General features: G+C 41.1%; 1 protein-coding gene across 10 annotated transcripts in view; it reads left to right on the forward strand.

Moving 5' to 3' along the window:
- The first annotated feature begins 2,933 nt into the window (after positions 1-2,933).
- The window catches only part of ACOT9 (acyl-CoA thioesterase 9), a 21,536-nt gene continuing 5,289 nt past the window's right edge, over positions 2,934-19,180 (forward strand). Inside the window, exons 1-11 of one of the 10 annotated variants that reach the window (XM_042809919.1) lie at positions 2,934-3,040; positions 4,381-4,472; positions 5,691-5,717; positions 8,671-8,716; positions 10,676-10,738; positions 11,978-12,148; positions 12,242-12,279; positions 14,174-14,277; positions 14,878-14,951; positions 16,595-16,662; positions 17,442-17,553. In XM_042809919.1, the coding sequence (XP_042665853.1) occupies positions 3,027-3,040; positions 4,381-4,472; positions 5,691-5,717; positions 8,671-8,716; positions 10,676-10,738; positions 11,978-12,148; positions 12,242-12,279; positions 14,174-14,277; positions 14,878-14,951; positions 16,595-16,662; positions 17,442-17,553 (809 nt within the window). In that variant the 5' untranslated portion in view covers positions 2,934-3,026. Of the gene's footprint in view, positions 3,041-4,380; positions 4,473-5,690; positions 5,718-6,707; positions 6,848-7,167; positions 7,265-8,670; positions 8,717-10,162; positions 10,534-10,675; positions 10,739-10,848; positions 11,298-11,977; positions 12,149-12,241; positions 12,280-13,514; positions 13,599-14,173; positions 14,278-14,877; positions 14,952-16,594; positions 16,663-17,441; positions 17,554-19,180 lie in introns of those variants that run through there. The other 9 variants (XM_042809918.1, XM_042809920.1, XM_042809922.1 and 6 more) reach the window with 9 other exon arrangements.

Consider the following 19,180-nt stretch of genomic DNA (forward strand, 5'->3'; position numbering starts at 1 on the left):
CCTCTCCTCTCCTCTCCTCTCCTCTCCTCTCCTCTCCTCTCCTCTCCACGTTTTGCTTTATCTGGTTTAACTGGTTTCAGGAGTAATTTGGGGTATGTGAAGACATTAAGTCATGCAGAATAACAGTTCTTAAAACACAGATCTCAGAACATTTTCATAACACTCACACCCTGTTTTTCAGTGCACACAATGACTTAAGAAGTTTGTCTTCATTTAGACATGGGGACCAATATGGAACATGATAATGCAAAAGAACTGTATGGAAAAGTGTATTCTGGTGGCCAGGCTCGGTCAAGAAAATCATCTGGCACATGCTTAGAGTCCTGGGAGACTCTAGCATCTTAAATTCACCCTAAATTCAGTTTGCCCTCTATTAGATCAAACATGTAGACGTCCAAAAACCAGAAGCATATCCGAAACAGGAAGTGGCAGTCACAAAATCACAGAATCACAGAACTGTAGGGGCTAGAAGGGACCTCTAGAGGTCATCGGGTCCCACACCCTGCTGAGGCAGGTTCCCTATAGCAGATTGCACAGGAAAGTGTCCAAATGGGTCTTGAATGTCTCCAGAGCAGGAAGCTCCACAGGCTCTCTGAGCAGCCTGTCCCAGGGCTCTGTCACCCTCACAATGAAGAAGATTTTCCTTGTGTTTGTACAGAACTTTTTGCATTCCAGTTTCTGCCCATTGCCCCTTGTTCTATTGCTGCTCACCACCAAAAAGAGATCGCCCCATCAACTTGGCTCTCACATGAGATCCACTCTCAGCCTTCTCCACGCTGAACAGTTCCTGGACTCTCAGACTTTCAGTCAGTGGCCAGTAGAAGATAAGATTTGTTCGGGAGGAGCTATGGATCTGAAAACCCTGAAAATCTGGTAGAGAGACAACCAAAATGAACTACCAAAAACAGGTCCAGCCTAACTACAATGGATTTCATGAACAGATGTATTTTCAACTCCTAGAAATAATCTGTCTGGGATCAGAAATGGGGAATAGTGTCTGTCAAAAACAGTACATGAATTGTCCCAACTATTTTTTATTTCACAACAAGGAAGTAATACTATCTTACTGTTGTGTAAGAGCAGAAAGTGCCTGGTTTCTTTCATTTTCAAGTCAGAAGAGTCGTGATTTTAGAAATTTCGGAGAAAAAACAAATAAACAAACAAACCAACCCAGATTTTCCAACCTGAACATTTTTGAATCTTGCTCTAAGTAGCTTGGAAATATGCTGACATTGTGTTAACCCAGTTCATTGGAGTTAGATTTCAAACTCACAAGGCACAAGAATAAAATACTGTAAGAACACCAAGCCTCAAAAATAGTTTTATGAATCAATGGCAAATACAGAAAAAATCAACCCAACAACCCTACTCCACCCCATAAGAAAACCTCATGATTAAGATATCGAGATCTCAGACTTATGCAATTCTTTATTTATATGTTACCATTGGTATTTTTTTCAGTGTAATAGCAAGCATATTTAACAAAGATGTTCTGAAAGAACTCAGTTTTGTGAGTAAATCTGGCTGCTGAGCTTTGTACTTTTGAAGCAGCTTCTAACACTTGCCTCAGGTCCATTTGCCTTTCAGAATGTTTCACGTCATCTTAGAATCACGGAATGAGTCACCAAGTGCTTTGAGCTGGAAGGGACCCTAAAGATCATCTATTTCTGCCCTCCCCCTCTGTGGGCAGGGACACATTCCACTAGTTTCGTTTCTCAGTGTTGCTGATGTCACTCCTGGTGTAGCAGAAATTGATACTTAAACTCCAGATGATTTCCTGAGGGCTTGGTCAGCCTATTTATTTGCACTTCTGATGGGAATGAGTGTAAGTGTCCTGGTATTAACTGGTATTAATACAAGCATATGAAGCGCAATGTATCTTTCTAAGGCATGTTTTCCCCATGTCCTCCACAGAGACAGAAGCCCAGTCTGGTCTTAGCCCACAAGAAACAGTCATGCTGGTTCCCCAGGATCCTTTAATGGTGATGTGATCAAATGTTTGATTCAGAGTTGGGAAGCTCAGCTCGACACTTGCACTGATAACGTTTTTAATTTGCATCTAATTGCCTGAATTTTCTCCTCTGTTGAAGGCTGGAGGGAAAGGCTCAAAGTGGGCACCAGCTTTCTTTCCTTACTTTCCACTAATCAAACTCTTCAATTTTTGATTTTTTCGGTTGCTGGAAGTTTCCTCAAGTTATTAAATTAGTGCCTCTCTTATGCCCTGTTGTTTATAATAGATAAAGAAGGGTAAGAAAAGCTTATCTGCATTAAAATGTGGCAATTTAATGTTTGTGGTTTTTTTTTTTTTAATTACAGTATTGTTTATAAGTACTTCAGTCCAAATTATATCTCTTTGTCAAATCTCCAGAGCAAGATATTCATATTCAGATAATACTCAGTGTTGATCTGTTATTTTTCCTGACTATTGTTAGGACAGCATTCAGGGTTCTCTTAGCATTTCACTTGGCTATTTGTTGTTGTTGCTGCTAATACTTAGAATTGATATTTATAAGTTCACAGTTGCTTTCAGATATTTTTGTTCAAGCAACTTACAACAATTGGCAACAATCAACATTGGCAAAAATATCAATTTATAGCAGAGTGGTAAGGAAATACTGCGATAGTACTGCTCAGAATGCGGGGTAAATGCAGAATTTACTGGACCATGCAATCAAACTACATGGAATATCCATATACTAGAAATACAAAGAGCATTACGGTATTGCTTTTGAAGACGTATCGCAGAATCATAGAATCACAGAACGGTTTGGGTTGAAGGGAGTTCAACCCCACCCAGCCCCAAGCCCAGCCCTTGGCAGGGCAGCTCTAGCAGCTCAGGCTGCTCAGGGCCCCCTCCAGCCTGGCCTTCAGCGCCCGGCACCTCCCTGCCTGGGGGCGGGAGCACCCCAGCGGAAGGGCCGCGCAAGAGCGTCCAGCCGCGCCTCTATGGTGCTGGAGGACCGCGTGCCTGGGGCAGGCGTGGCGCCGCGGCGGTGCCTAGCCGCGGTAGGGACGTGGGGAGCACCATGCTGGCTGCACGGTAAGGCTGCCCCGCGGGCTGGGTGGGGCACGGCAGGGCACGGCAAGGAGGCCATACTTCCCCCCCGTTACCGTGCGGTCCGCCGGCCAGGGGGACGGGCTGTGGCGGAGCGGGATGCGTCCCGTGGCTCCTAACGGCAGGGCTGGGCGCGGTCGTCGGCTGCGGTTGTAGTGGGGGGAACGTGGGAGCGGGCAGCGGGCTCTGAAGTGAGAGGCAACAGGTCGGCTGCTGGCTGGGCTGTGAGAGGGGAGCTTAGCCCCGAAGCTGGGTCCTTACGGCGGGCTGTACCGTCACTACGTCTCTGATCGCTGTGTATGGGAGTCTGCGGAGCTGTTTGCTTCCCAGCCCCGGCTTAAGGCACTGGCAGCCCCCGTGTCTTGCCAAGGGGACGCTGTTCTATCCGGGGTTTTATTCCTTTATCCTGTGCTGTATTGTCACCGTTCTGCTTGCTGTGGTGCCTGGTTAAGCACTCGGTGAATTGCAGCGTGTGTTCTGTTCTGTGAAAGGTTTCATGGTTGTCCATTTCTGCTGAGCAGCTAAGGGATAATCCTGCTCTTTGGGCTTGTTCAGTGTTGCACCCATACCAAACTGTGAGCAGGAGCACCAGGGTTAGCTGATTGGCACTGACTTGGAGGCTGTGTGACAGGCACCTCAGGGTACTCCACCTTACACTTCTGTGCATTCCAGCCCCATGCAGGCAAAGCGTATATTTTGGGTCATGGTTGATTTTCCAGATGTGCACAGATCCTGTCTGTGTCAGGATGCCTGTGGTGTAAAAGCTAGAGTTTAGTCTGAGCTGGTTGTCCTAGGGCATCAGAGAATCATACAGTCGTGGAATGGCTTAGGTTGGAAGAGGCACTAAAGCCACCCAGCCCCAACCCCTGCCGAGGGCAGGGCTGCCCCCCATCAGCTCAGGCTGCCCAGGGCCCCATCCAACCTGGTTTGGAGCTCCTCCAGGGATGGGGCACCACAGCTTCTCTGGGCAGCTGTGCCAGCGCCTCATCACCCTCTCAGGGAAGAATTTCCCCCTGACATCTACTTTAAATCTCTTGTTTATTTAAGAATTGTTTCATCTTGTCCTATCTACCCATGTAAAAACAAAATGATTTCCCTCTTGCTTCTGAACAGTCACAGTCAATATTCACCTCAGTGAATCATTCATCCTTCCTGTTTGCAGACGGTAGCAGCTGGCTTGAATTGCTGTATAGATTGCGTCTGGTTCTAAAAAATCAGACTAAAAACAAGACATGGGGGTTCTGAAGTAATCGGTGCCATTCCAAAGTAGATCTTATATTATTCTCACAACTTTAAAACTAATCACACTGAATTCCTCCACATAGATTGTACACCATGCGGAAAGTTCCTTCTCTTCTGGCTAGAACGTTGGTGTCTGGGACCAATGGCTCACCATTGCTTCCAGACATGGCTGAAGGTAAAGTAATTGCCTGTACTTTGAAAGATTTATGAATGTTTCTCAGCAGCTTACTTTGTTTATATGGTTTGCGTACACTGTGAATGGGCATGCCCTTGACTCTTATGTTATAAATGTTTAGAAAGTATCAGAAAATTACTGCATGTTTTTGGAGATACATGGCAACAAGTACGCGTAGGTCACTGAAGTTACAGATGCCTGAATCTTTAGTCTTGGAACAGCAAGCAATTCTATGTGGAGGAACAAGTCTAGATAGAAAGTCAATGCAATAAAACAAGGTGCCAAGGAGCCTGAGTAGAATGGCCAAAAGACAGAGGAACTGAGTGGAAACAATGAGTGGTGCAGAACTTTTAAGTTGTCAGTACTGCTAATTTTATAAAGTTAGAGAAACCTGTTAATCTGATTAGTGTGATTGCCTTGTGAAAATGCGCTCAAAGTTCAATGGAGCTTTGTGTGGAAAGATTCTTTTAACACTCTGCTACTAATAAACCACACTGTTGCTGTTTCAGAAGCATTAAAAATGTTCCCTTGCATTCTTATCCCATGTACTGAGGAACAGGGAGGAGGAAGAACACTGAAAATAGCACTCAAACTACTTCTTTGTGGACTTCTGCCTATTTCTGATACTGTTTTTCCCTTTTACTCTAAACAGAAACCCCAGGTTATCCAGTTAAAGAGAAGATGAGGGCTTTCGGTTATTAGATAGCTTTTCTTCAATATTTCTTAGAGACAGTAATTTAAGAGGTTAAAGGAGAGAAGCAAGGATACAGGACATTGCATAATTGCAAATATTGCCCTGCTCTTTTATTTGGATGTTTTGTGATTATATCACCTAGGAGGCCTGTAAAAGTAGCAAAGCTACCCTGACCTTGCCTCCATATTGTGTCTAAGGAATACTAAGATTTTTTGGACTATAATAACAGTAAATATTTCAGGTTCTGATCTAAAACTGTAGCACTTAAGAACGTTATGCAAGCTTCTGTTGATAAGTTAACTAGTTTCCTTGAATTTGGTAACTCAGTTGAAACCACAAAGGTATCAGCTATAAATCTTTGGTGACGTGCAAGGACAAATTACTTACAGTTGTTTACTAAGCTTCAGGCCTATCTAATTAAATGGAGTTTAGGCAGGTAAAATAAATAAGTAAAGGCCCTTAATGGATGTAATTTCCATTGTTTCTTTTAATTGTTAATCTAACCTGTGTTTTTCACTCCACAGGACACTTACCCATTCATGTGAATAATGGTGTGTTGTGGTAACCTGTATATATTTTAATATTTGCTAAAATGCTAAACTTCCTTAGCTACTGTTTTGCCTTACTTCAGCACTAGTGAAAAGTGAAAACCTCTTCTTTTCTGTTGACTTGCCTAAAACCCCCTTTGCCTTCTTTAAGGTTTGTTGGTTGTTGACATGTGGCTTGTTGATCATGACAAGCGAGTGGCTCTGGTCATCTCTGTGGCCAGACTGTTGTACTGGACCTGTGTTTGTTTCTGATAGCATGCTGGATAACACGTTTTTAACTGCCTCATGGGATACAAAATCTCTTACGTAGCAGCTCCTGCAGTACTTAGCTTCGTGTTAGGTGTTTGAGTGAAGAAGGCTGTCAGTCATACAGATGCAGTGGATATCTTCATCCTTCCCAGAAGGCCAGACCAAGCTCTCTACACCAGATCTGGTGGTAAAATGTGTCCTGGTAATGTGCCTCAACCTGGGGAGGCACCTGCATGAGGGAGTGGGGATGGCAAAGGTGGATGCAGTGAGCTTGTCCAGCAGCCCTCATATGCTTTGTTACTGTACTGCACAGCTTAAACAAACTCAGGCCCTGCTGCTCTGGATTTAATGATCTACTGACCACAGATGAGGAATTAGCGTGAAATACACAATGTGATAAGAGATACAATCCATTTGTTGTAATTGTTGCACGTGTCTGAGATATTTGCCAATTAAAAAAAAAAAATATGAATTTTTATGCTTAATTACTTAATTCTTTGCTTTTTTAGATGTCGATTATTTTATAACAATGTAGTTTTCCCTGGGAAAAAAAAGAGAGGAAATATATGCTTATGAGCCTGTAAAATGGACTAGATTTAGATCGGCAACATCTTAGAAACACTTTCACAATATATTCTCTTATTGTTAAAACAAAAATTATGTGGTTTCAGCTTGGCAAATGTATGCCTAGAATTGAAATCAGAAGTATTAAATTATACTAACAGTGTATATACATGTTTGCAGGTTTGGACCCATGATATTTCAGAGCTTTTTACCTCTCTAAAGCTGACAAGGAAGATGAACCTAGTTTAAACCAAGACAGAGAAAGTGCTGTTTATTCCCTTTCCATCCCTGCACAGCCCACGCGCTATTGGAAATTGGAGGTTTTGTGTTCTAGAAGCTAAAACAGTGTTTCTGCTAACATTGTATTAATCAGTGCATGCTATGGCAGCTTCACAGGTGGGGCGTGAGTAACAGGAAAGTAGTACTTATTATGTGAGCAAACCTGCTGCTTCTTGAGAAAAAGGAGTCAGAACTTTCTGCCTCTTTAAAAAAAAGAAAAAAAAAATCAACTCTTCAATTTCCAATCATTTTTTTTTTTTAATTGACATTTTGTTGTTGGAATTAGTAGTAGAACTTATTTCAAAACATGTTTAGCTTGGTTTCCCTAATAAATGAGGCCTAAGTGATCTGTTTTTTTGTCTGTCTTCTTGTCCCCTTCTTCTTCCCTTCCAGAATTCTTTGTTGCTTGGTGCCAGCAAAAATAGATGAGCACAAATCTCGAACCGTGTGTCCAGAAGGTTTGTGGAAATTGCCTTTTGAATCAGGGGTGACGAGGGTCCTAGAGCTAGTGTTGCAGGTTGGCCAGTGACCTGATGGCAGTTGGCAAGTACCTGGCCTCTGTATGTATGGCAGCTGGCCGTCAGGCTGGCATAGCTCTGGGCTGACCACAGCTCATGCTGGTGCTTGACTGGGGGGTGTCCAGAGAGAGCTGAGGGTGCTGCAGGTAAGGAACGAATGGAGGGCTCTGTGATTTAAATTTGTAGGGAATCAGGCTTTGCTCCAGAGTTTGGTGGTCAGCTGGCTGATCTGTGTGAATACTCACAGAAGTGTAGGGATTGGAAGGAACTTCTGGAGATCATCTAGTCCAACCCCCAGGCATTCAGTTTGTAGTGTGCAAGGTCTGATAGTGTCTCATAAAAATAATCAGCTCATGAGTCATTAGCAGCCTACTTTCTGTTTCCTTGGGAATGTTTTTTTTTCTTTTATTGGTAGCCCCTCCCTGATGTGTCAGCAACTATTTTGTCATAGTATTTAAACCCTCTTCTGTAAGCATCTGTGCTTTCCAATTCTCAGATTTTTCTTTCTTTCTTTCTTTCTTTTTTTTTTTTTTCTGAATTTGGGAATTTTTGCTACTTGTTTTAGATGTTTCCAAGAAGCATACATTCACCTGCCTAACAGTGATGGAGAATTGTCATAGGTGTGATGAGACCCTAGCTCACTTCATAGTCCTGTCTAATGAAAGAGTAGAATAACTCTCTAAGTGGGTTATTCTTGAAATTTAGGAAAGTCCTAGGCAGAGGTAATATTAACACAGATAGTGTAGACAATGTGGTAAGCAATTTTACAGAGCTCTCTTCAGTGCTGTTCTTTAAGGCTGCTAGAAATTTAATATAGAGTCCTCCTGGTAACAGCCAGTGTGCAGGCATTGCCTGCCCTTCATGGGTAGATCTAGCTAAAAATGATCTTTTTTCACTCTGTGTCTCCCAGCTGCACAATTCTTTTTATGGTCCTTTAATGACTTTCTAATCTGTGTTATCTTTGTTTTCTGTTTGTGTTTAGGCTAAAATATTTTCACATCAGAATTCAGTGATCTGGTCTTGATCTGCTCTTTCTTTCATTCAGCTGTTAATTAGCACTGCGGGCATTCGATTGCATTAACAGACACTCAAGATGCATTCTTTGTTGGCTGTACAAAATAAGCTACAGAATCATGTTACTCAACCCATTACTGTGATACACCTACTAACAGCATTGGTGGATTTGGCCAAACTTTCTTTTTTTCAGGCTATTACTTGCATGAATTTACTTAATTTTCTTATTCTGGGATGAGGATTGTGCTTTTTAGCACTAAGCAACCTCACATTCATTACGTGCAGAACCAAGCTTGGTTTGCTTTGATTTTTTTGTGTTTGTTTTGTTTCAGTGAGAAGCAGATTGAGGGATATAGTGGGAGCATCTACCAACTGGAGGTACAGTGTATATTAAACTTATTTCTTAAACCCTGAGGGAGCACAAAGTTGTGGTATTAGAAATCAACAGTAATCACTAAGTGATGGGAAGAAAACAAGATTGAAACTAAAAAGTAATGCAAACAAAGTTTCAAATTGTTACTCTGTGAATCACAAACTTCTTGGATTTCTCTGGCAGATCTTCTGCATCAAGGGAACAAAATACATGAGCTCGACGCTTGCAAGATTCTCCTGTTAACTTGGAATCTGGTGGAAGTTTAAAAGCTTCAAAGCTATACTAGAAACATTATGGTGCAATTTTCTCTTATCTCTTGGTGGATTATCCCCATGTTGAATTTATGCTGTACTGGATTTCTAGGCAACAGAGTTGGTTCTGCTTGAAGCAGGCCACGCGTGAACGGCCTGGCTGCATCCATGCAGCCATAAGAGTGTAACCTTGGGGCCTGTGCTCTCCATTTGGGAGTATCTCAAGCATTTTCTCACTCTGCTGTAACTTAACATTGAATTTGCGTCATCTCAAATTTTGCCTTTATCCAGGCTACCTGCCTCCCTCTCTACTCTCTTGGATAAGCCAGAGTTTACTATAATCCCATAACTCTGAAGAGTTCTGAATAAATCAGTGTGGCAATCAGGGGAAAATTTGTTGCTGATTGGTCGGTTCCATGTTTATTTTCTTGATCACTGATTTTCTTATGACTATATTTGCTAAGCTCATTTCGCACTTAGTGCACTGATAAGGAAATGTGGAGAGGCTTGCCTCGGTGGAGTAACTGATGTATCCTGGCTCTCTAACTAGGTTCATCTGAACAGTATTATAGGCACACTGAAGAAAATACCTGAATCTGTGAGGCTGTTTTTTAGTTGGTAGGACTGATAATCAAGCATGGTGGGGCTTGAAATTTGTGGTAGGTCACCTGTTAATGGGTTGAGAAGTTTATAGAAGTCTTTCCCTCAGCCCAGAATAGCTAAGGAGGAAATGTGCTATATGAAGTACTGTCTGAGGATCAAAGCCTTACAAGGCCCTGGACAAATCTAGTTCTCTATCATTTCTTTTCCCCCCACTGACACCCAGTCTGAAAGGAGAGCTGGCTGAAGCTGGGATCACCAAAGCAGTGTTTTTCTTATATAGGCATATTTCTTGTGCTGTATAAAATACAACATAAGTGGTTTGCAGGGCATTGTACACTTCAATTGTCATGCAGAAGCAAGGCATTGGAGCCCATAGTTAGGAGTGCTGGAGAATGACTTAGGCTTACTGTGTGGGAAGGTTTGTATGTAAGAAGGCCTGTAAAATTGGTCTGCAATACAGGCTAATGCCAGATTAATGGGATGACTACATGAACTGTAATGAGGTCTAATGTAAAATCGTAGCCATTTCAGAAACAAACGATGTCATTTTGCAGAATGTTTCAGGCAGTTATTAGCTACTACTTAAATTAAATATTATTGCTGTATATAGAAGTATTATCAGTTGAAAAATAGTATTGCCTTGAGCTCGATATTTCTGTATAATGAAGAGTACATTCTGAAGCTGAAGTCCAGAAGAGTTCTGCTGCTGACTCAAAGGAGCCTGGAAGGCACTGGTGAAAACAGAATGTAGTTGAAATGTTGTTGTTTTTCATGTGCTTGCAGGCAAATTTTTGATTGCTTTTGATTCATTTCTCTTAAAGGTTTCACTAAAAGGCCTTGAATACAAGTATTTTTTTTTCTTTAAAGCAAATGTAAAGGTGCATCATCTTGGACACTGCACCTTTTCTTGGTCAACTGATATATTCCATTTCTGCACAGTGGCGTAACTTGGAAAATAGTATTTTAGAGTGAGTTGTTATCTTCTATCTTTTTTTGAAGTCTGTGGTAATCATGTTGCCCAAATGAGGTAAAACATTTCATTTTTTTTTTTAAACACTAAAAAGAAAAAAGACATTTTTTACTAAACTTCTACTGTTTTTGATTACACAGTATTACTGCTTTCTTCCTCTCCTCAAACGTAAAAACCCAAGCCGAAGAAGTCACTATCTCACGGTATGACTAGTACTCAAAATCAGTCCAAAGCAAAAACTTAAGACAAACTTTCTATTTGGTGAAAAGGTTCTTCCATTTTATTAAAAAAAATATATATATATATATATATATTTTTTTTTAATTGACTTTGTTAAACGGAATGGCACTCAAACCACAGCAGTGCCTCATGCACTACTGAATGAATGGCACGTATCCACTACAAGTTTACAATTGAGTTTGGTTAGTGTTTTATGCCTTCTCTTGCACTGTGAAATGAGTTAATAGTTGTGCATACACATCTTGCTTTACTCCTGAAATATCGTGTGCTTAACCCTGAGTTTTCTAGTGCTTTATTGTTGATTCAAAGGACGTTGTGATCTACTTGCTTTATTCAGTTAGGCTGCACTGTTAAAGTGAGGATGTTTTGGATGAACAGGTAAGAGAATATGATGGGCAAGGTTGTTGCATCACAGATGGTTGTGCAAGGGACAAGCCTGGAAGACTGGAAGGAAATGACAGCAAGTTGGCTGCACTGCCTTGTGAGACTTGCAGCTCCTCTGGACATGGTGGGGATGGAAAAGTAACTGAATTATTGCTCCCTTTCTTGTATTATTTCTTTTCACAACTTTCCAGTTTAGCTGTAAGATAACTGAATAGAAAGGGAAATACCTGGATTAATTCTCTATTTTTTTGTGTGCTAGATAAGTGTATGCTGCATGAATTGATGCTGAGAGGGAAGAAATCATCTGCAGATGACAGCAATTCTTAGCAAATTAGTTCTCTTAGTTCTTAGTACTAACCAGTACATCTGCTTAACTTCTTGGGTGAGATTCTAAGTTGACAGTCCTTTAAAACTGACGGGGTAGGAAGAGCTGTAGTACAGTAGCTATGGAAGACATGAATAGGCACAAAACATTACAGTTCAATTGTATGTAAGTTATGTGTTTTTTTTTAAACTAAGTTGTTCTCAAGGAGAATCAATTTTGTAGCGCTCAGAATTGGATGTGTTTTGTTCATCTCTGTATTGTAAAGTGTGTGTTTGCCACTGATAGACAATACTACTTAATCCTTTCCTTCAGTAGTCTTGCTTTGTAAATCAATTTATGTGCCTTTCTCTTTCTTTTCAAGACACACTTGTTTTGCCTTAGAATGCTCAATTATTTTTTATTTTTCTTTTGGTTATGTGAGATCTGTTAGCTGGGGTTTCAGCTGTCAAGTATGCTGTTGTCATAATCCAGAGAGTGTATCTTTCCTTGCCAGGGATCATGTGCAAGCAATGCAAGAAAGAAAAGCTCTTCATACTTTACTGGCAAAACGACAGGAAGATCTCCCTCCTAGAAGAATGAAAGATAGCTACTTGGAAGTTCTTCTGCCTCTAGGAAGTCAACCTGAAATACGAGAGAAGTATCTGAATGTACACAACAGTGTAAGGTAACAGAGCAAGTATATTATGCCTACAATAAAGTGTTAACTTTGATGTAGTATCGATTCATTTATGTAATTATAAAACAATGTATCTTACAGGTTTGGAAGAATACTTGAAGATCTTGACAGTTTAGGAGGTGTGTATATGAGCCTGTGAAAAGAATATGGTAATAATGCAAAGAGAGTAAGTTTGAGTACTGCTTGTTAGACCATCGTGAGACAGGTTAGTTTTACCCTACTGATGATGTGTTGTTGCGCTAGTAATCCTAAAAATAATACGGTGTGTCCACAGAGGGAGGATCACATCGATGTGACGTCCTTCTCTAGGGCGAAGAGAACAAGATAGCAGTGCTGAAAGAGATGGAAATCCCAGAATCATAGGGTTTGGAAGGGACCTCTGGAGATCACCCAGCCCAACCCCCTGCTAAAGCAGGTTCCCTAAGCACATGAAGGCATAAGGGCATTGGACCATCTGCAGAGAAGGAGACTCCGCCACCTCTCTGGGCAGCTAATTCTGATCAACTTATAAGATTTTGTCTTTGGCAATGGGATTCTGATAAATCCCATTCAGACTCTTATTAACTGAATTGATGCCATGACTGATAGGCATAAAAGTTCTTTTGAATTAGGGAATTTTAGGGAAAGAAAACCTTGCATTTCCTGAAAATCTCCTGGACGGAGATCTTTTATCTCATTAAATACAGAGAGATAATTTTGAAAACTGTACTGAATGAAAATCACTTGAATACTAAGAAAAATACCTTTGCAACATTGTTACTCTGAGTCTGTTTACTTGCATATACTCTTCTGAGCAAAGCTAATTGAGTTAAATAGTCATTTGGTAGCAGGTATTACAGTGTGATAAATACCTCCAACCGTGACTTCATGCCTGTGAGGCATAGCTTATCTAATGTGGCACCTCTTCAGAAGAATCAGTATTTGAAAACAAGTCCTCAGATAGTATCCCTGAACAACCTGCATGAAATCAAAGTAGGCAGTGAGAAGGTTATGAAAGATCTGTGGCAGACAGCTGCAGGGATAAGGGAACAGATGAGGTGGGAATGGAAGGAGTGGAGTAATAGATTAATTTAAATTTCTCTTTATAGTAACTAAATATGCATATAACTGACACAGCTGCTAAATTACTGCTTTTTTTTTTAAATAGCAATTCCATGAATTATGTACATGAAAATGTGGACATTGCGCACTCCTGTAATATGGTACTTCAATTTGGGTTTTGTAGGTGCCTCTTATGCTTCACAAAGATGGTTTTGATCTCTTTTGCTAAAGTTCTTGTTTAAAAACAAAAACAAACAAAACAAAAAAAAAACTAAGAAAACTAAGATCTGACTCCATTTTGGTCTCTTCACAGTTCTTATTTGCTATACTCACACCAAGCAGGAAATGCAGCCGAGATCTCCCTTATCCATAGTTACAGCCCTGGTAGATAAAATCAGTAAGTGGCAATTTGATCAGTAGAAATGTTTCCATCTGTTTATCTTGCTCAGCAGCTACTGTGTTGCCATGGTTGTTACTGAGGATACCTTCTTCCCTCTCCTGTTGAATTCACCTTATAATGGTTTGGCTTTGAATTCTGAAATGCTCAGGGTTTTCTTGAAGGGAGGAACAGAAGAGGATGCTTTTCAGAATGTCTTATTTCCCTACCTTTATAAACACAACTTTAACATCTCCTGCGCTTCTGTGTTTGGTTTCGTATTAGCATGTGCATTTCTTAGCTTTGTTATTAAACAGAGTTTGTTCTGGTGCAGCTGGGCCTCACTCCTGTCACGTTTTGCTGAACCCCTGTGTGGGTCGGCAATCCGTCTGACAGATGCATGCCTGTTTCCTCTTTTGGTTTTAGTAAAAACAGGTAAAACAGAAACTGCAGTATTGTCCTTTGCAGCCCTATCTTTTCTGACTTCATGTGTATTGCTGTTCACGTGACACAGAAACACACATCCTAGAAAAGACTTTCTAATATATGAGCTACGAGTGAGTTGTCCCCAGCATTGTCCAATGTTTGTCTTGTAGATTTGTGCAAGAAAGTCATATATCCGGACTGTGACATCAAATTTACAGGCAATGTTTCCTGGGTTGGGAAGACCTCAATGGAAGTGAAGATGCACATGTTGCAGGTTAGTTACTGTGCCTCTGCTGTGACAGTTACAAGTTGCTGCAGAGTGAGTTCTGGGTGATTACATTAGCAGTCTAAGTTACGCTTTCTAAAATGACTAAGATGATTTCCATTGGTCTAGGTGCGGCAAGGTACTCTTCAGTACTTTAATTTGTCTTAAGCAGCATTTTGTAATTAACTTTGAGAATGGTATACTCATAGAGACAAAATGGGTGGCTCTAATGTGGAAGATAATGTTACACACTGCATCCCGGTGCTGAGAGTGCTGCCAGTTTGGCACTGATAACAAATTGTTGTTTTGGCATTTCTCAGAATAAAAGATAAGTCATTTTACAGTGCCCATGTTGATTTTATTCTATTTTATTTATTTTGTATTTTAGATGCAAATAGTAGATAATTAGTATTCCTCTGCTTAATGTTTTTGTTGCAGAATTCCTGAAGCTGGAGTTTTGTGTTCTTTTCTGCTTAGCTTTTTGTGAGAGGTTTTAGATGACAAACTGAAAGTTAAGTGCAATTGCATTGGTGATGTCAGCTGAATAACTTGCTAAAAACCTTTTGTATTTTGAGAGTTTAAGATATTCTTGTTTCCTGTCTCTCTCAGCTACACGATGGTGATTACAGCCCTGTGTTAGATGCAACCTTTGTCATGGTGGCCAGGGATCCAGAAAACAAACGGTAATTTATAGGACAAGGAAACAGTCTTAACAGACTGCTACTATGGTGAAAGTGTGAAACATGGCAGTTGTGTATGTGCGAAGCTGTGCAGAGTGAAATGCAAATGAATTGTATGGTTGATATATTCTCTTGGCAAGTGCTGCTTTGCTAGGGCAAGCTTCAGAGCATTGAATTCAGGAGTCAGGTGACACTAGAAATAGCTTCTAGCCATGTGGTTTGTCCCTTTTTTATATCAGATTTTCCTCTGTTTGAATGACTGTCCTCACAAAAACAGAAACACACGTGTTACACAGTAATAGAATTAACTGCTTTCTTGCCTAAAAAACTGAAAGATTGAGTCTCAGTGGTTCAGAGTCACAGAATGGCTGAGGCTGACAAGGCCCTCTGGGTCCAACTGACCCAACCTGTGCCCCAGCAGGGACACCCGCAGCAGGGTGCCAGGCCCACATCCAGGCAGCTTTTGAGTATCTCCAGGGAGGAGACCCCAAAGCCTCTGGGCAGCCTGTGCCAGTGCTCCATCAGCTGCACAGCACAGAAGTGCTGCCTGGTGTTAAGCAGGAACCTCCTGTGCTCCTGTTTATGCGTCTGGTCCTCCCACTGGGCACCTGCTTTAGAAATGGGTTCAGGATAACTTAGGAGAAATGTGCATGGACTTATGCAGGTAGCTTGAGTCTTCATACAGACTTCAGTGGCTGTTCTTCAGGCCAGCTGGCCACAAGCCAACTGTGTTTAGAAAATGCAAACTTGCATCTCAGCCTCTTGGGGCTTTGACAAGAGAACTAATGGAGAGGGGTCCTGAGCTGGAAAGAGATAGAATGAGCTGTGCAATAGAGCAGGAGCTGGTGTGTCCCAACGGTCCAACATTACAACAAATGTATGTGTTTATGTGTTTGTGTGTCTAAACATTATATTATTTTGAGCATTTGTTCACATATATATATATATATGTTTAAAATATAAAAAAATAATCTGTGGAAATTACAGGGATGAATGGATCTTGAAAATAAGCTTTTGCCTTGCCTTGTGAAAAGGAATAATTAAGCTTTTTACAACTATGTTAGAATGCATTTACTTGTGCAGTTAAACAGACATAGGAATTAGGACTCAAGGCAGCCTCACATCATCTTTTTTGATAAGCAGTGCACATGTAAACAGCTTTTGGCTGTTGATAAGGCTGTCATGGGAATGTGTAGATTATAAGAAATTTTGCTACCTACAACACTGTGTTGTTTCTATTCCAAGAGGAGTGTTACTGTTGAAGTTTTTGCACCTGTTTTAAACTCTGCTAGATCAGCTTCTACAGAAAACTGTTGAGAAACTCAGCAAATACTTTAATGATCTTCCGTGTAATCTGTGGTACGGTTTTAGCTCCTTAAGAAAACATCACTGCATCAGTTATTTTTTTTTCTTAATTATGCTTGATTGTGGTTGGCTCACTTCACTGCCTCTTCAGGATTGAGGTGAATGTGATATTCCGTGGGCAGCTGCCATTATGAAATAATAGAATTTATTTCTGTGATATAATCTGCAGTACATCTTTTAATCTCACGGCATGTTTATAAACATAAATGGAACGTTTAAAATGTTTTTGTGGGACAAACTCTTTTATAATCTGTAACTTACAAATAAGCCTCTGTCCACAGGTCAGCCTTTGTTAATCCACTTGTTCCTGAGAGCCCTGAGGAAGAAGAAATCTTCAAGCAAGGAGAATGTAAGTCATATTTCTTACCAGAATGCAAATTTGCCTCAAGTCCAATTTAGTAGCTGGAAAGAAGTAAGCTGCAGAAGTTCTGCTTCTTACAAATGGTCCTGATTTGTTTAAAACTAATTTTTTTTGTCATGTCTCTTGTGTCAATATTGCGGGGAGTTTCAAAGACTGCTGTCTCATTTTTGGAAGCTCTTTAGCTAAGCTGATGGACAAGGATGCTCCTGTTGTGCTCTGCACCCTGTATTTCTATTTCCAGGCTGCTACCTTGATGTCAGTACTGAGAGGAATGTGGCCTTTGTGGTTGGTTGTTTGTCCCCATGGTGGGTGTGCTGGAGCAGCTCCTTTCCTGTCTGGGTGCCCATGAACCTTTAGGAAAGACACTCAGAAAATGGAGGGTAGAAGTAGTGCAGCTGCATCTTCACTTTTTTTTTATCACAAATTCGCATTTGTGTACCATTGACAAAACCTGAAGAAGGTTGTTTTTTTTTCTGTAGTGTTTCTTGCTTGATATGTCTTTCTGTTCTTCAGGACGAGTACATAAATTCCCTCTAAGAGCAGCAGATATTATTCAACAGGTCTTTATTTTTTCTTAGTTGCAGTCAGTTCTAAAAGCCAAATTTCTGTTTTGAGTCTAGTAATGTGAACCTCTAGCTTTTAATTTAATGGAGGAATAAAAAAAGAGGGAAGTCATTTGATTCCAGATTAAAATCTTCAGAGCCAAATAATGTGTTTTGTTTTCTTTCTCCTTTGAATTCTAACATACCGATGTATTTTCTGCTTAGTGAACAAGTTGAAGAGGATTGATTTCAGCACTGCTTCCTTACTGAAAATGGCTCCCACTGCAGAAGAAAGGAATGTCATTCATGACCTATTCCTTAATACACTGGACACAAAGTAAGGAAGGGAAGGGTGGAGGGGAAAAGAAGTCTTGAGAAAGAAAAGTAAAGTGTTTTGAGTGGGCTGTTTGTGGGTGGTCTGGTATGAAGTCATACATTTTGCTTTCCCATTTCACCACTTAAACTCTGGGGCATTTTACTTGGAAATGCAGGCACAAACTTTCATATCCAATCTACGCTTCTTGAAAGAGTCCTTCATCATCCAGGAGTGTCAGCTGTGCCAAGCTGACGGAAGTGTTAGCACACAGAAATTTTGAGCAAGCTGTTAGGAATAATCTCAAGGAAAGAGGTTAATGATGTTTATCCAAATAAGGGAATTGGATGGTTTTACAGCTGTGTGACTTGCACAATGCAGGAGTTTTCTGCGTTGATAGAAGAACTTCTTTCAGGGCAGGAATTGAACATATTTAAATCAGGTAACCTCATGATGCATTTAAGGTATAATGCCTGCCAACATTTTTGGAGTGAGATTTCTGTGAAATTGTCCAGTGCATGTGGTTGTAGAAAAATGTGCAATAAGACCAGTGCACTGTTGTATTTGTGGATAATTTCTTTAACTTTCTAGCATTATGTAATTGTTACTTTTAAAGCTGTTTACCAAGTGAGACATACCTTCCATTAAAATGAACAGCTGGGCCTTGTACACATTCTGCCTGGATTTGAACAGCTCCAACTTTCTGCATGCTTGATGTTGAATTTCTCTTTGGGCTTATGTACTTTTAATTCATGGTGTGACTTAATGAGCAACGTAGAGCTTTTGTGGATAAGTGTATGCTTTGTGAATATCTTTCATGTACCTTTCTCTTCTTGAGATTGATGGTTCACATGGGCTTGGACATGAGCAGGCATTTCTGCAAGATGAGAACTATAGGCTTTATGATGCTGCAACAAATCAAGAATGTCATTTTAGATAAGGCTTCAGGATCAGTTGGAGCTGCTTTCAGTGACAACATGTCTTCACTGGTGGCCAGGATTCTAGTCTTTTTCACGTCCCTGAACCCTGCATCCCCAAACCTCTATGTGGGGACCAAGGAGGTAAATCCCTCCCCACTGTAAGGGCAGAGCAAGTCCGAGAGTGCCTCCTTAGACTGAATGAATTCAAGTCTATGGGGCCGGATGGCGTGCATCCCAGGGTCCTGAAGGAGCTGGCTGAGGTGGTTGCCGAGCCGCTCTCCATCATATTTGAGAAGTCGTGGCTGTCAGGTGAGGTCCCGGATGACTGGAGGAAGGGTCACGTCACTCCCATATACAAGAAGGGGAGCAGGGAGGACCCGGGGAACTACAGGCCGGTGAGTCTCACCTCCATGCCTGGGAAGATCATGGAACGGATCCTCCTGGACAACATGCTCGATCACATAAAGAATGAGCATGTGATCCGAGACAGCCAGCACGGCTTCACCAAAGGAAGGTCATGCCTAACTAATCTTGTGGCCTTCTATGATGGAGTGACGGCATTGGTGGACGAAGGGAAGGCGACTGATGTCATTTACCTGGATCTGAGCAAGGCCTTTGACATGGTCCCCCACCACATCCTCATCTCCAAATTGGAGGGAAGTGGATTTGATGGGTGGACGACCCGATGGATAAGCAATTGGTTGAAAGGCCGCAGACAGAGGGTGGTGGTC

Source organism: Centrocercus urophasianus, unplaced genomic scaffold (assembly GCF_019232065.1).
Source record: "Centrocercus urophasianus isolate 14NV4802_14NV808 unplaced genomic scaffold, USGS_Curo_1.0 seq_12, whole genome shotgun sequence".
In the NCBI taxonomy this organism is placed as follows: domain Eukaryota; kingdom Metazoa; phylum Chordata; class Aves; order Galliformes; family Phasianidae; genus Centrocercus; species Centrocercus urophasianus.